The 15,346-nt window shown below is 33.1% G+C and overlaps 2 protein-coding genes across 2 annotated transcripts in view; one reads left to right on the top strand and one right to left on the bottom strand.

Annotated features, from left to right (window-relative positions):
- Positions 1–896: 896 nt before the first annotated feature.
- LOC119836917 (trifunctional enzyme subunit beta, mitochondrial) lies at positions 897–10,183 on the bottom strand. The gene is made up of 11 exons (XM_038362381.1): positions 9,972–10,183; positions 9,319–9,490; positions 8,634–8,821; positions 7,436–7,623; positions 5,799–5,973; positions 5,074–5,204; positions 4,321–4,422; positions 3,574–3,687; positions 3,178–3,252; positions 2,806–2,883; positions 897–2,308 (listed from the first exon to the last, which is right to left on the bottom strand). The coding sequence occupies exons 1-11, from the start codon at positions 10,030–10,032 to the stop codon at positions 2,174–2,176; spliced, it is 1,419 nt and encodes a 472-aa protein (XP_038218309.1). The 5' UTR covers positions 10,033–10,183; the 3' UTR covers positions 897–2,173.
- Positions 10,184–10,828: 645 nt separating this feature from the next.
- LOC119837178 (low-density lipoprotein receptor-related protein 1) overlaps positions 10,829–15,346 on the top strand; it is a 26,653-nt gene continuing 22,135 nt past the window's right edge. The window contains exons 1-5 of the mRNA XM_038362702.1: positions 10,829–11,027; positions 12,072–12,232; positions 13,695–13,809; positions 14,412–14,594; positions 15,256–15,346. Of these exons, the coding sequence (XP_038218630.1) occupies positions 10,829–11,027; positions 12,072–12,232; positions 13,695–13,809; positions 14,412–14,594; positions 15,256–15,346 (749 nt within the window). The remainder of the gene's footprint in view (positions 11,028–12,071; positions 12,233–13,694; positions 13,810–14,411; positions 14,595–15,255) is intronic.

The following is a 15,346-nucleotide window of genomic DNA, read 5'->3' as shown; positions in this document are numbered from 1 at the left end:
TAATAAATGTTATTTGCAGTTAACAATTTTCTTTTTTCTTTATTACAATATTTATGGCAAGACTAGGTATTTATAAATATTGCTTTGAGTATTGCGTCGAACTCGGCGACAGTAAGTTAGGTATGTAATTACAAGACAATTAACTATATAACTCAATATCCAAAAACATTTCCATGCAATGTAACGTTGCTAGAGAAAGGTTGATGTGTTAGGCGCAATGCTCACAGCCAGTCTGCTTTACCGTGGACATGGTCAGATTTTTGTTTCAACGGGTCCAACAAAAACAAAAAAAACCTTGCGTATAAAACGACAATAAAAAAACAAAGAGGCTCCCAACAAGATATTGATCCTTTATCGACTAGTTAAAGTAGCTAAGCATTTAGGCTCTATTATTATATTAATAACTAGCTTTTACCTGCGGCTTCGCACGCGTTAAATTCGTAGTAGATATTATACATATTATAAACCTTCCTCTTGTATCACTCTCTATTGAAAAAACCCCATCAAAATGCGTTGCGTAGTTTTAAAGATTTATGCATACATAGGGACATAGGAACAGAGAATGTGACTTTGTTTTATACTATGTAGTGATGTAAAAAGAGAAGTAGAAATAAATGTCGCACTTACAAATTTAACATGTAAGACAGCGTTGCGTTGCTTGTTTGCTAAAATGTAACATCAATACGTTCCTTGGCTTTTAAAAAAGTTGTAACAGAATAACTAAAGACGTCTTTCACTAGCGGTTATTAAAATTTAAACGATTAATGCCGGTTTTAAAATATTTCAATTTAAGATTGTATCTGTATGATTGTTAGTAGCCCTGAACATCGAACATAATAATGTTGTTTTGTGTTTGCATTCGAAATGAATATCTTGTAATTTTAATGAGACAATTATCTTATAAATATTATTTATTTTTATAAATATATAACCATCAAAAATACATGCATTACTCTTATAACCTATCATCATAGTAGAAGTCTTTACACATGTATCAAATGGACAAAATTCAGTTGTAAATTGTAACATTAATTAAATATCTACTTATTAAACTTGTGTTAATGTTTATAACAATATCTATGCACTTTTATTTTTATCATTTAATTTCCTTGTTTCTTAGACTATGAAAGATCTAGAAAATGAAATAGTACAAAGCAAGATACACAAATACTTAGAATTTTAGTACACCATATGGAATTATAGTATTCAGAAATATAACGAGATGCAAGAAAATTAGTAAGTGCCTAATTTATAAATAATAATGATCGAAATTAATGAAAATGTGTGCACATTATGACGAAATTAGTGTTTTTGAGACAGTACAATAGTCACACAAAATTTTTATAATATATACATTGTGACCGAAATCTAATGACAATTCAGAGCAAGTTGTGACAATTTTTTTCAAAATGACACTCAGTGTAAAGTCGAAAAAGAAAACTTGCTATGTTTCAAACAATCTTGAATGAAGAGTGTGGATAGAGTTAAATAAATTTAAAATTCCGATTAATTTATATAACTTAAGTTGAGCGAAAAACAGCTAGAGTTTTTTTATATTCGATGAACATTATTGAAAGTGTCGCCGTAAGATCATAAAAACCGTTAGAATATAATGCGACTCGCACCACAGCAAACTGTCGGAAAATTGTGATGCGTAAAATTAGCTTGCTAAAACACATTATTTTTCATTAGAATTTAGATTTAAATGTACTGAAAAAGAATGCGTAAAATTGTAAGCAGAATTATACAGATGCAAATTTCTCGACGGATTACAATTTCGCGGGATAGTTCATTATTAATCTAACGGTGTTCACAATTTCGCGGTGACATAAAGCAAGGGCTTTACTGCTAATGACATAAATGAAAAGAATTAGGTTTCGTATTGAAGACAAAAATAAATAATGATACATTTACATTGATTGGCCCTATAATTGAACAATTTTCAAATTTAAAAGCTGTAATATCTTCCATAATCAGCTTTTTCTTACAAAACAAGTATAATTTACTTTCCTAAAAATCAACTGTCCTAACTTTAATCCGAAAAAAACGTCACGTTTAAACGCCGCATTCAGCCGCCGCGTATGAACGCCGCTTGCGCCCACTGCGTTCAACCACCTCGGGTGAACGCCGCGTTTAAACGCCGCGTGAAAACGCCGCGTGTGCCCGCGTGCATTTAGTTAGTGTGTGCATCAGGGTGTCTCTCGAGCAACATGGCGACGCCCTGGCCGCCGGCCGCGCACGCCGAGATGAGGCCGATCTGGCCGTCCTCCCTCACCAATCTGTGCGCCGTGTGCATCGCCAGCCTTACCTGTACGATAAATAGAAATCATTACATACTATCAAACAAGATCACTTTCACTGTCTGTGTGTCCGTCATCATCATCATCATCAGTCCATATATGTTCCCACTGCCGGGACATAGGCCTCATAGGACGCGAGGAGGAGGTTCAGGCCATAATCCACCACGCTGGTCATGTGCGGGTTGACAGATGTCACATGCCGTCGAATTTTTTGTTTTTTAGTTGACATGTGAGTTTCCTCACGATGTTTTTCCTTCACCGTTTTGAGCAGTGGGGATGTTATCCACATCCGAAGATAAATTTAAAAAAATATCTGTATGCTTAGATTTTTAAAATTACGCAATAGATTTCGATGGGTTTTTTAACAGACAGACAGAGTTATTCAAGAGGTTTATATATACACATGATGTATTATTGCATCCGTGTGCGGGCGAAGGATCGCTAGTAATTCATAAAATGTGATCAATTATTTGTTTTTAACCAACACTGTGAGAAATAAACTCACTCCAGTGGCGGCGAAGGGATGTCCGATGGAGAGCGAGCCGCCCCACTTGTTCCACTTGTTCAGATCCGGCACTCCAACCTGGGTTATAACATATTATTTGTAACTACCCTCATCAAATGTTATAAAAAAATTAGTGAAATCCAATTTATGACAACACACAAGATTAACTATCTTATAGACGAAAAAATATCTGATTTTATTTTACCCATCACAATTTACAGAAATTGTCATGTATATATATATATATATATATATATAAATAATATAAATACATATCCCATAGTCATTTGAGATTCATAAAATTATTAAAAATTTCAGTTGAACTATTTTGTTGGTACATTTATAGTATTTTATATAAAGAAATTGCCATACTTTAGACTTCCTGCCGAGATAGTTTTGTGCGAACCAGTCTGAATCCATCGCCTTAAGATTAGCCAAGATTTGACCCTGAAACAAACATTAAAAACTATATTAAAAAACAAAATATCACTTACTCAAATCTATTGTTATGTGTTTTACTTCATAATTTAGTCCTATGTGTATACAGAATTTGAACACATATTATTATTGTAAAAAGATATTTTAAAAGAGGAACACTTTAAATTCCTTATTTACAAAAAAATAAAATAAAAAATGATATAAAAAAAAATGCCTCAATTTGACAACTAGTATATAAAAATAAAATATATATGAAATACAAGAACTGTATTTATTGTCATCATTGAATCCCTCGACACAGAAATGGAAGTCCAAATGACGCGAACTCACAGCGAAAGCCTCGTGGATCTCCCAGGTGTCAATGTCGCTGAGCTGCAGGCCGGCCTTCTCCAGAATCGTGGGGATGCCGTACGCGGGACCCAGCAGCAGCTGGTCTACGGGATCCTGTGGGTAATTTATCATTAATTTCCGCTAATTTAAATGTTGGATTTCCGGGATAAAATGTAAAATCTACATTTGAAAACAGCAACTACAGAGTCTCTTGCCGGCTCTTCTCTGTAGCAACTGCTTTCCGAACCGATGGTACATGTTAAAACTATGGTATTACGCTTCAAAAGTGCTTCTATAAGCAGTTCAGTGGATTAGGCGTGAAGAAGAGACAAACAGAGCTCCTTTCGCATTTATAGTATGTAGTGGAGATGATTAGATTTTTTCATTTAAATAGATATTCCACTTGTTAATTGTTAATTAATTCTGCTTTAAAAAAGCTACTTGGATGTTTATCCCATCCATTTATTAAACAAGTAATAGTTACAAAAATATTAAGAATAAAGCACATCATAGAAAATGATATTACATAGTATTAAATACTCTTATCAGAGAAGAGAAACATGCAAGTGAACCAAAATCACACTAATTGACTCTTTATATTGCTAACAGCAACTAAGTCCTATGATAAATTATTTTTTAAGTGTATAACATACATTAAATTTATATAAAATGTATAGAAAAAAACATATATTTTAAAATACAAAAAAAAAATACACGAATATAATGTAATATAAGTCAGTTCGTTACCTGAGCGACATACGTGAAGTCCCTGACATAGGCCTTCGGTTTGAGCCCCAGCTCCTTCGCCTTCGCCTCCGACATGATGAGACAAGCGGACGCGCCGTCCGTCTGTTGATAAATAAAGCGTCAAATTATATACATACTAGCTATTGCCCGCGGCAAAGCTCGCGTGTTCAAAGAAAATTAACATATGTTTATACATACGTTATTTTTTTTGATGTAGCGACATCTATCGGAATTAATGGGCTTCGGAGTGATTCTAAAGCGCATCATAATATATGATCTATCTTTATGTAGGAAATAAGATTTTACCCCGCTATAAAAAGTAAGCTATGTCAATGCTTAGCCTACAAACTATAAAAATCATTTCACAGAATAGTTCCGTTACGACGTGAGAGAAAGACAAACACATAACAACACTGACAATTTGCATTAGCCGCTAACTAATTTGATCTTTTTAACATAGATAGGTCAGTAGCATAAGCTGTAGCGATACATTTCTGAATCGCGAAAGCGAAATTCTTTCGATACAGAAACATATATAAAACTTTTAGAAATTAAATACATTTTAAGGATTTAAAACGCGATTTATTCATAATATTTTTGAGGCCGTACAGGTCGGCCAGTCGTGTAGCCTGGTCGAGGATCCTCCCTTTTTTGATGGATAAATTCCACCTTCTTTCCTCCACATAAGCCACGGCTACCAACTATTATATGTTAATATATAACTAGAGATGATAATTAATGGATAATATTTACCAAGAACGACGAGTTAGCAGCGGTGACCGTGCCATGTGGCTTCACGAACGCTGGCTTCAGCTTAGCCAGCTGCTCCGGTGTGGAGACACGGATGCCATTGTCCTTTTCCACTGCACCATCTTTGCCTTCCACTGGCAATATAATTATGTATACAGTCAGTCATGTAGACAAATAAGTAACAAATCTTTTCTTATATTATTGTGAATTGGAAGATAACATGAAAAAAATACAAAAAAAAATGTAAATATTTAATTTTATGGATAAATCTAACAAAAAAAAAAGAAAGAAATAAAATCAAACATTAGACTTTATTAGCAAAATTGGCTAGCTTCCGATACATATTAAAAATACTTGCTTTCCGCCCGGGACCCAGCACTTTCAACATAACGTAATTTTACTATTAAAAGCAAACAAAAAAATTCTTAAGCTTCATACAATTTATATACAACTAGCTGATGCCCGCAGCTTTGCCTGCGCTTTTTTAATAAATTTCCATGGTACGAACTTTCATCCCCCATTATATCACTTAATAAAATCCTTTCTTAGCAGATGCCTCATACAAATTTCAGCCTAATCCGTCCAGTATTAGGGTTTGGGTTGTGCGCTGATAGATCACTATGTCAGTTAGTCACCTTTGAGTTATATATATATTAAAAGATATTTAAGCATCACTAAATGAAGCGACCGTTAAGTATATACAAAAAAAAAATGCCGCACAAACTCACCCTTAACGGGTATCAGATCGGTGAAGTAGCCCTTATCCTGCGCGTCCTTGGCGAGCGTGTGCGAGCGCAGCGCGTACTCGTCCTGCTCGGCGCGCGTCGCGCCGAACGCGGCCGCCAGCCGGTCGGCGCTGTGCCCCATCGTCTCGCCCGACGAGAACTCCGCCACGGCGGGTAGCTGCCGCGTATACCATGGTTACAATACTTTTTTTATAACATCATCATCATCATCATCAGTCCATATATGTTCCCACTGTTGGGACACAGGCCTCCTATGAGGGCCTCCTTTTATAACACCATGGCCTTTTTAAAGCATTGTTTTTCATGCTGTTGCTATATAATAATATAATATATAATAGCTGAACTGTGTAGAAGGTGCCATAAAATATTAGTCATTTGATTTTATAATTGTTGTAATTTGTATGATTATAATAAATATAATGTATTAAATATTTAATTTATAATGTACAAACTATTAAATGAAATAAATTGTACAAAACATTTGTTTTTACGATTAGTAGGTAGTTGTAAAATTCGAATGGAGATTGTAAGGCATAAATTGAGCGGAGACGCTTAAAGTGCATCAGTCGCGATCGGGCCGCTGGCCGGAGAACATCTTATAAGTGGTTGAAGCTGAGGACTATTTTTATATTTTGTTATGTATTATGTATTCATACTATGGTCTATGGTAGTGATGAGAATATATTAATTTTGCGATTTAACGATAATAACCATATACTTGTAATACTTGTACATATAATATCTATGAATCTATGAATGTTTGAATAAATTATTCTTTAATTATAAAAAATTATAAATTAAAAAATAAAATAGAACAAAATAAATTATTAAAATTCATAGTTGATACACAGATACAGTTAAAAATTAAAAAGCATAACTGTTTTCTGTGATCTATGCTTTAAATAAATATTGCCACCGTGGTAAATATATATATATATATATATATATATATATATATATATATATATATATATAAAAATACTAATTTTATCAGTAAATATAAATACTAATTTTATAAATTCATAGAAAGTTGGTAAGGCGTAAGTTATTAATCTATTTACTATGTTTATAAATATGTGTATAAATATGCGTATCATATACTAATGATGTTAGATGCTAAATTCTTACAAAGGCATGGTTCACTTTTTTTTTTAAGTGTCAATGGCAGCTTACATTAACTCAGTTTTTTTAACATTGGTAAATTTAAATTTGGAATTTTGAAGCTTTTAAAATAGTGACAATTGGTTAATTGGGTTTAATACACAAAAAAAAATAATTGCTCATAATTGTTTCACATTGACAATAATGTTTGTTTTTTGATATTACGTAATATTTATTAAAACCCCCCCTCTCCCCCAAGTGAGATTTGGAAAGATTTTACTTGGCTCCCTCCTCTCTTAAACATCTCACGTAATTTATGGACGCCCCCTAATTCGCTTTTGTATATCGAAATTGAAACAATATAAATTATTCTTTACATCGTATTTTGGCATTATTTCAAATTTTCAGTTTTTTCTTATACAAAATTTTGCTATGGTTAGAATAACTTCGTACAATAATGGTTACTTAAAGTATGCTTAATGGAAACATTAAAAAATTAATGAAATCTTCATCCTCACCTCTGGTGCAAAAAAGTCTGGTCGTATGGTAGCCAACAAGGACAGCCTCTGCGCCGGTGTCTTCGCTCTGTTCAGTTTCAGGAGGAAAGCTCGCATCTTGCGCGAGTGTCGGATCGGCACGTCCGACATGAACTCCACACCACCGCATACTATCACGTCGTAGGCACCAGCCGCTATCATACCGACACCTGGTATTGTATGATCGAGTTGGGTGAATAATATTTTATTGACTGTGACAGGACTTGTGCTAAAATGATTGATCTATGCATTTATGCACTAAACTAATCGGCTGTCTTGGCTGCCTATGTAAGTACGCAAAAAAATAACGTGTTGCTTTGCTAAAAAAAGAATAATTTGACAGAAAACCAGAATAATGCGTTTTTAGTATGGATTTTGTTTGTTAAAAGAAAACAGAAATGATTTAAGGCATCTTTATGATTTTTTTCTAGCATACATCGGCATGAAAACTTCTATAATATAGATGTGAAAGTAACTCGACCTGTTTCTACTTCACGCCTAACCCGCTAAACAGATAGCATGGACTTTATTTGTTAAAAGAAAAAGAAATGGTTTAAGGCATCTTCAGGATTTTTTTTCTAGCATACAACGGCATGAAAGCTTATGTCATATATAATATTAAAGACGTGAAAATAACTCTATCTATTTCTACATCACGCCTAACCCGCTATACAGATAGCATGGATTTTATTTGTTACAAGAAAAAATAAATAGTTTAAGGCATCTTAGTGATTTTATTCTAGCATAGATCAGCATGAAAACTTATGTAATTTCTAATAATATAGATGTGAATGTAACTAACCCGCTAAACAGATTTGGACGAAATTTGTTACAGATTTAGTTACAAGACCTCAGAATGGACATAATGCAGTTTATATCCCAGAAATCTGACAGAAACAGCAACTATATGGGTAAAACCTCAGGCATGTCTATATTTTCCTTTGTCAAAAGGAAAGTGAGGCAGTTTAAAACTTGGGAAATTTTAAGTGTTTAGAATGGGGAGTGTCTATCTAGTCAATTATAAAATGAATAGACAATCTTGGAATTTAACTTAATTGTTTATTATCGAGTTTATGTCTCTTTTATTTGAGTGTGAAGTCAAATAGTGTGTGTACATATAAAAATAAATTAATATGAAAACAAAATTTTATCCATTTAGTTTATTCAGTTGAAAACTTACCCGTGGTGATCGCCTGGTTCGAAGATATACAAGCCATGGTGACGGTATGAGCTGGCGTGCGGTCACTGAACCCGGCCGCGAGCGCCGCCTCTCGCGCAATGTTCGACGTCTTCACCTCTTGTATAACCGTACCATATACAATATAGTCGACTACTTCTTTCGGTATGCCGGTCTTTTGGAGAAGACCCCTGAAAAGGTTATTCAATTAAAACATTTTTTTAAATGGTAACATATTGAAAAATTTTTCGAAAAAGTTCTCCATCATCAAATTGATATTATATAAATGAAAGTTTATTTCTTTGGATGTTTGTCTGTCAGTCAAGCTGAAAGTACACTTTTTATACCGATTAAAAGTTCCCTTGAGAAAAAACTGGAATAGACGGTCACTAAATCATTTGTAAGTGTGCTAATTCCACGCGGGCGGGAGCTACTTTAATATACAAATAAATAAGGAATTAGTCTAAGCCAGCCATCTGTCACATTTTCGCATGTGATAAATATATAGCCTATAGTGCTCAGGGATCCAAGAGTCGTACAATTTTTTAAATTGGTCCAGCTCTATAATTAATATAATTACAATAATAATTTGCTGAATGCATCTTAGGGTAAAACCTAGTATGTATACTAGCTGTTCGTCCCAGGTTTTAATATAAACATATTAATAAAATAATGTGATGATACTCACAGAAGAGAATGTCTGGCTAGTTCGTGTGGCATCATCTTGGAATAGTCGGTGAAGGAGACAAGGAATGGAGTGCGGACTCCATCTACGAGAACTACATTTTTGCCTGTCTTATCCTTCAGAGTTTTCTTTTGTTGGAGAGCTGCACTCACACTGAGGGCTCGACGGGCAATATCTGTTAAGGATTGAATAATAAAAAATGGGTAAGTTATAATAAGTGGTTGTTTTAAATCAAATGAAATAGAATATATTAGATATCCAGGTAATTTAATTCATACCATACTTATACTTCGTAAAGTTTTATACATTATTACTTTTTAGAGCTTGGACTATGCACGGGTATTAGTTAATATTCCAGGTCATTAATAGAATTTATTTATTTCAGAATGAATGCAATGAATTATATCTATTACTATGTAAGAGCACCTGATGGTGAAAGTTCAAATTAATTAAATAATTGTATCTATGCCAATCTTACAAGCTAGGTCCAAAGTTTATTATGGCAAATAAGCATAAAATTATGAATTTACAACAATATAAATGAATTTTGATGTAATCTTGCATAACAACAAATCAATTTATAAAAATTTTGTTTAATTTAATAATATTAATAGTTAAATTTTTACGCTTAATGCATTAGAAACTAAATTACTTACCAAACTTTACTGTTGTAGAAGGGCGTGATTTTAAGAACGTTTTCGCTATTTGAGATGCCATTGTGGTGTGCGATATTTATAATTTAAATGTGAAGCAATTTCCTTTTAATTAAACTTATCTTAATTACTAGCCAATTAATTAAAAACTAGCGGAACTTTGGTAAAAGTTGGACTATGACCTGTCATAGACCAATTTGACAAATGACAGTTGTAAGAAAAATCCACATGCCACACGAAATCAAACTGCAAAGAATCTTAAATGTTTACCTACTAAAGAAGTGCTTAAATGTGTGCCACCATACACGTTGCGATAATATTTTTTATGCGTTGTTCAATGAAAAAATATATTCGACATATTCACCTATTCACCTATAATCACATTAATAATAAATTTCTTATAAGATTGTTATTGTAAATTCTATAAAGTAAATTTTTATTATTAATTGATTATATAATTATTTGTATACATATGATAAATGTTGTGACTATGTGCACCAAATGAAATAATTATTGTAAATAATAGATTAAAATAGAAATAAACACTGTAAATTTAAAAAAAAAACTCAACAAGTTAAAAGAGGGTAGATTTATATTTTTTGAATATTTCTTTTTAATTTCTTCTTATAGCATTTCGTAGCCACGTATTCATGTGAGAAGGTTTAACGTAATTTATTAATACATTAATTTAAATAATTTAATAGCTATTTTAATATAACACCCAGAAATTAAAAAACGAGAGGAAACTTTGATGGCGAATTAATTGAAAAGCTTTAAAAGTAATAAAATAGTGCTCGTATTTAAAACCATTTTAATAAGCATTTTAAACACGTGTTAATGAAACATTTTGTTTTTACAGGATGGCCTTATACATATTATACATTGTATTTTGTTATGTTACTGCTGCGTCTGGCCAATTCGTGGATGACATGCAAAATTTTACAACGGAGTGCCTGGAGGAGAATGTATTTGAATGTCTTGATGGTGGCTGTATATTACAGGAACGGTACTGTGATGGAAATTATGATTGTAAGGATAGCAGTGATGAAAACTTCTGTTGTAAGTAGTATGTTTAATTTGGTTGAATGTGGTTAGCATAAAAAAAATATTCAAATTAAATATAATGGAATACAGAAAAAAGTCATGGTAAAATTTAAAGTGATGAGAAGTTAACTTATTTTTATTAAACCTTTTTGGTTTACGCATATTCAACAATTAAAACCTATCTTGAGTTTTTCGCAATGTTGGCCCATCAAATGATCGTCGATAGCGCCACGATCGAAGGCTCCTTTTCACAATCGGCAGTGGCCAGTGATGCCCAATCCGCGGCCAATGATCGGCCATAATTGCCGCCAATAGCCATCAGTGTGTCTCTATGTGGCAGTTTACTGTTGTTTTACAGCTTTTAGTTGAGTTTGCAGGATTGAGTCTCTATTTTAATGAATTCATTGATAGGTAATAATATGTAAGGTAAATTATTTTGTTTTGGCATTTTAAAATTAAATTTAACCAAGCATTAATTTGCTGCGTTAGATTAAAATCCGATTGCCATAAAAACAGCACAATGACTGTTAAATTAAAACAGCAAAACCGTGGTTTTTTTTAAATGTTCAATGCACATGCGTTTATTGATTCCCGCCAAAAATATTATTGAAATTTAAATTTTACGTTAAATATATTTTTTTAACAAATGAGTTCTAAAAAAAGTATTACCTTTATTATATTTTATTTCGAATGGTAGTTTCTATTTCATAAAATGACAGTAAATTCGCGAATACAATTAGAAAATATATTATACAATATGCGTTTGTATTTTTTCTTTTCCTCATCCGTCCCAGTTCATTCTTTCCTTCCAGTCGTCAAACCTTTCCTGTTTCCTTACCCCTTAAAACCAGGCAGCGCATGCGCAGAGGCACTGCCTCTGCGAATGTTCATGGGCGGTGGTGATCGCTTACTATCAGGCTAACCACCAGCTCAGTTGTCCGCTATGACATAAAAAAGTTCATTCTATGGTAAATGTCGTATCATAATGACATCGCTCTAATTTCCACTAAATAAGCTTACTTCTACCATTCTTCATCACACTTCCTTTGCTATTCACAGCAAATCACACTGCCAATGCTGTGTACTGCAACGAAACGCACCAGTTTGAATGTGCTGACGGCAAATTCTGCGTCCCTAACTCTTGGGTGTGCAATATGGAACCCGACTGCGAAGATAAAAGCGACGAACTGAATTGCACAGTTACTGTGATCGCACCAAATGTGAGTTATGATTTTAACCCCTTGTTACATAAAGCATGTAAATGAAGCATAATGATTGTTATCAGGTATGGTATGAAGGTGGGCAATACGTAAATTTTCGTATTTAGATAGATGTCGACCTTGTTCATATTGCAATTTATGTAGCTTCTTATTAAGCTCAATGGCTTTCTCACATAAAATGAATAATCAATAATTTGAACTGAGATGGCAATGGAGAATCATTACAATTTTTGTATGTGTCGATAACGGATTTATTTTTGAACTTTTCAAACGACGTCTTGTAAAGGAGGAAGTTAGATTATTTATTTATTTAAAAGTTAATTTGAAATAAAAAAAAATAATTAAAAGGGTTATAATATCCTACATCTTGTGGACTTCTCTATAAATTTATATTAAACAAAAAAGCAATACGGATTTATAAATTATAAAAAATACATTATCGATTACATTAGGCTTGACCAATATTTAACATTTTATTACAACTATACTTCGGCCGTTCAGAGAATGCGTTCCTGACACCTATCAGTTAGTCACGACTAGTGATGGGCACAACATAACACTGAGTTCGTTACCGTTCCTCCAAAATGAACCGCCGCATTATTTTAAGACTATTTTCGTCTTAAATTGGCAGAATCATTTAAAATTTATATTTTCGTTATTTAAGTGGAAACCAAAAAAAAGTAATTCATATAATAAAATTGAATGAATAATTGAATGTGTGTACAGAATATTAATCAGACTCCGATTCGCTTGAGGAGGTGGTGTCTTCATCATCATCTTCGCCTACATGTATAATTATATTATTATCAATAATAATTATATTTTTATATTTCATAAAAGTTATTTTATAGTCCATTATTTTCAAATTCTTAAAAAGAAAAACAAAACGTATTATTTTATATTATAAGTATAACTGTATAAGAACAGATAACGATACTTACCTGTTATTTTTAGCACAGCACTACAAATATGAAGCGCTGACATAACCTTGTAATAGCGCAGCAATAGATTTAGAAAAATATTGTTTACCAAGTTATATTTGACACTCAGTTTGGCACAAAATTATAACATTCATTGATTATTGATATAATAATTTTTTTTAATGCTCATAAATTGTTAAAACGGTAAACAACCAGCAAAAATATTTTTATTTTAACTGCAACGCCATTACAAAGTTACGTCGTCAGTTCATTCGCGATGTGTCAGGAACGCATTTTATGAACGGCCGAACTATAAAACAATGTACCGAGATTTAATTCAGGAATACACTATGACACTAAAGTTCATATCTATTAAATCTCTACAAACATTCAACATTTCAATCTTCGAAGGGGTGAATTTTTACTAAGATCAGTCCCTCGCATTGGAGGGTTAAAGGGTGTGATACAGAATTTGTTTGGCTTTGTATACCGTTTAGTTACATTTAAAATGTCTAGTTCTGAAAATGAAAATTTGATTATAGGCATCGTGTAAAGGTTTTAAATGCGACGGCAACCGATGCATATCAAAATTCTGGATGTGTGATGGAACTTACGACTGCGAGGATGAGACTGATGAAGATATCGAGAGTACTTGCCGTTAGTATTTACATTCAATAAATTCATATAAGAAACATTCCTAAATCACTGTATTTATCACTCTATTTTATGACATTCGTACATTAACAGTACATGTATTATCTGTGACCGAGAATGTCATTTTATTTTTATTTCAGCAATCACAGATTATTAAGTAGGTACTACGATAACGGCATGCATAGATAAATTATATTACTCTTATTTTCATTGTTTTATGATGAATTTTAATTAATACCTGTCACTCACACAACTACTCAACCTAAAAGCTGAAGACTGTGTATGAAAATGTTTTTATATATACATCAGTGCGAACATTCGTACATTTTACACATGTTTGCATGCAAGTAAGTGGGTCACGTAGGGTTACGACAATCACTCTTATCAAGACCCATCTTTAGTTCATTTTCTTTATTATAATTGTCAACTTCTATATAAAAAGTTGCGGGTAGTTTTGAGTTTAAACTGAAACTTTTTAAATTTATATGTATCAAATTAGCTTGTGGCTATAGTTTGACAATACGATATCTATTGTAAAAAACCCATTGTATAAATTAAATTTATCGTATTTGTTCTAAAATATACAACGAAAGGACCATTTCCAGGTCACGCGCTACGACCTAGGGAAATGAACAGCGGTGTGAACTGCAAGATCGAAATACCAGGCCTGTATGAATTCAAGGAGTACGCGTGTCTCGATCGATCGTTTTGTGTGCCGCGGGACCACATGTGCGATGGTATCCAGGATTGCAAGGATGGGAGCGATGAAGGGAGCTTCTGTCAGCATTGTTAGTGTGACTTTGAAAAGCTTTATATATTTAAAGACTTTTTAACTGATTTTGTCTCCCCTGTCTCTCAAGCCCCGTGTCTCGGTAATATTATGAATAAATCGCGTTTAAAATCCGTCTTGTAATTTCTAAATGTATAATACTCGCGTAAAATCGAACACAAGAACTAAGCTTTGTAATAATTTTTGTAGGGGAGTTGAAAAATAAATGATTGGCATTAATATGCATTGTTTCTTCGTTAAGCTACTTATGTATCACTACATAGTATAAAACAAAGTCACTTTTTCTGTCCCTATGTCTCTGTGTGCTTAAATTTTTATAACCACGTAGCGGATATTGATGAGGATTTTTTTAATAGGTAGAATGATTTAAGAGGAAGGTTTATATGTATAATATCATCTATCAATCTGCTCCGAATTTAACGCGTGCGAAGCGGGGAAATGCTATTATTTTATATAGATAAGATTGGTTAAAGACTACAATAAGATATTACTCTATTGGACGCCCGGGTTTAGTATGTGAATTTTTAGAAATCTTTGAATGTAGTTCTTAAGGAATTATCATTTCTTTCATTTTACAATCGCGGGTGCAGCTAGTTACGAATATATGATTCTGATATATCCATTTTACAGCAACAAATCATCCGTCAATAACGTTTCAGGGCACACAATGTGCGCCAACTTCTCGTGTAACGGCACGCAGTGCTCGCCCGACAGGTCGGGGCCGTACTGCGACTGCCGCAGCGCGCACCT

Source organism: Zerene cesonia, chromosome 26, assembly GCF_012273895.1.
Source record: "Zerene cesonia ecotype Mississippi chromosome 26, Zerene_cesonia_1.1, whole genome shotgun sequence".
Taxonomy (NCBI): Eukaryota; Metazoa; Arthropoda; class Insecta; order Lepidoptera; family Pieridae; genus Zerene; species Zerene cesonia.
Note: the sequence above shows the minus strand (reverse complement) of the source record. Positions and strands in the feature narration are given on the sequence as shown.

Bases quoted from the DNA above. Each gene is read 5' to 3' on its own strand.
- LOC119836917 (XM_038362381.1), bottom strand. From the start codon at position 10,032: ATGGCATCTCAAATAGCGAAAACGTTCTTAAAATCACGCCCTTCTACA. The intron at 5,205-5,798 runs GTGAGTTTGTGC...TTATATTGCCAG, and splicing joins CGATCTGATACCCGTTAAGG to TGGAAGGCAAAGATGGTGCA. The intron at 2,884-3,177 runs GTATGGCAATTT...GTTATAACCCAG, and splicing joins ATCTCGGCAGGAAGTCTAAA to GTTGGAGTGCCGGATCTGAA.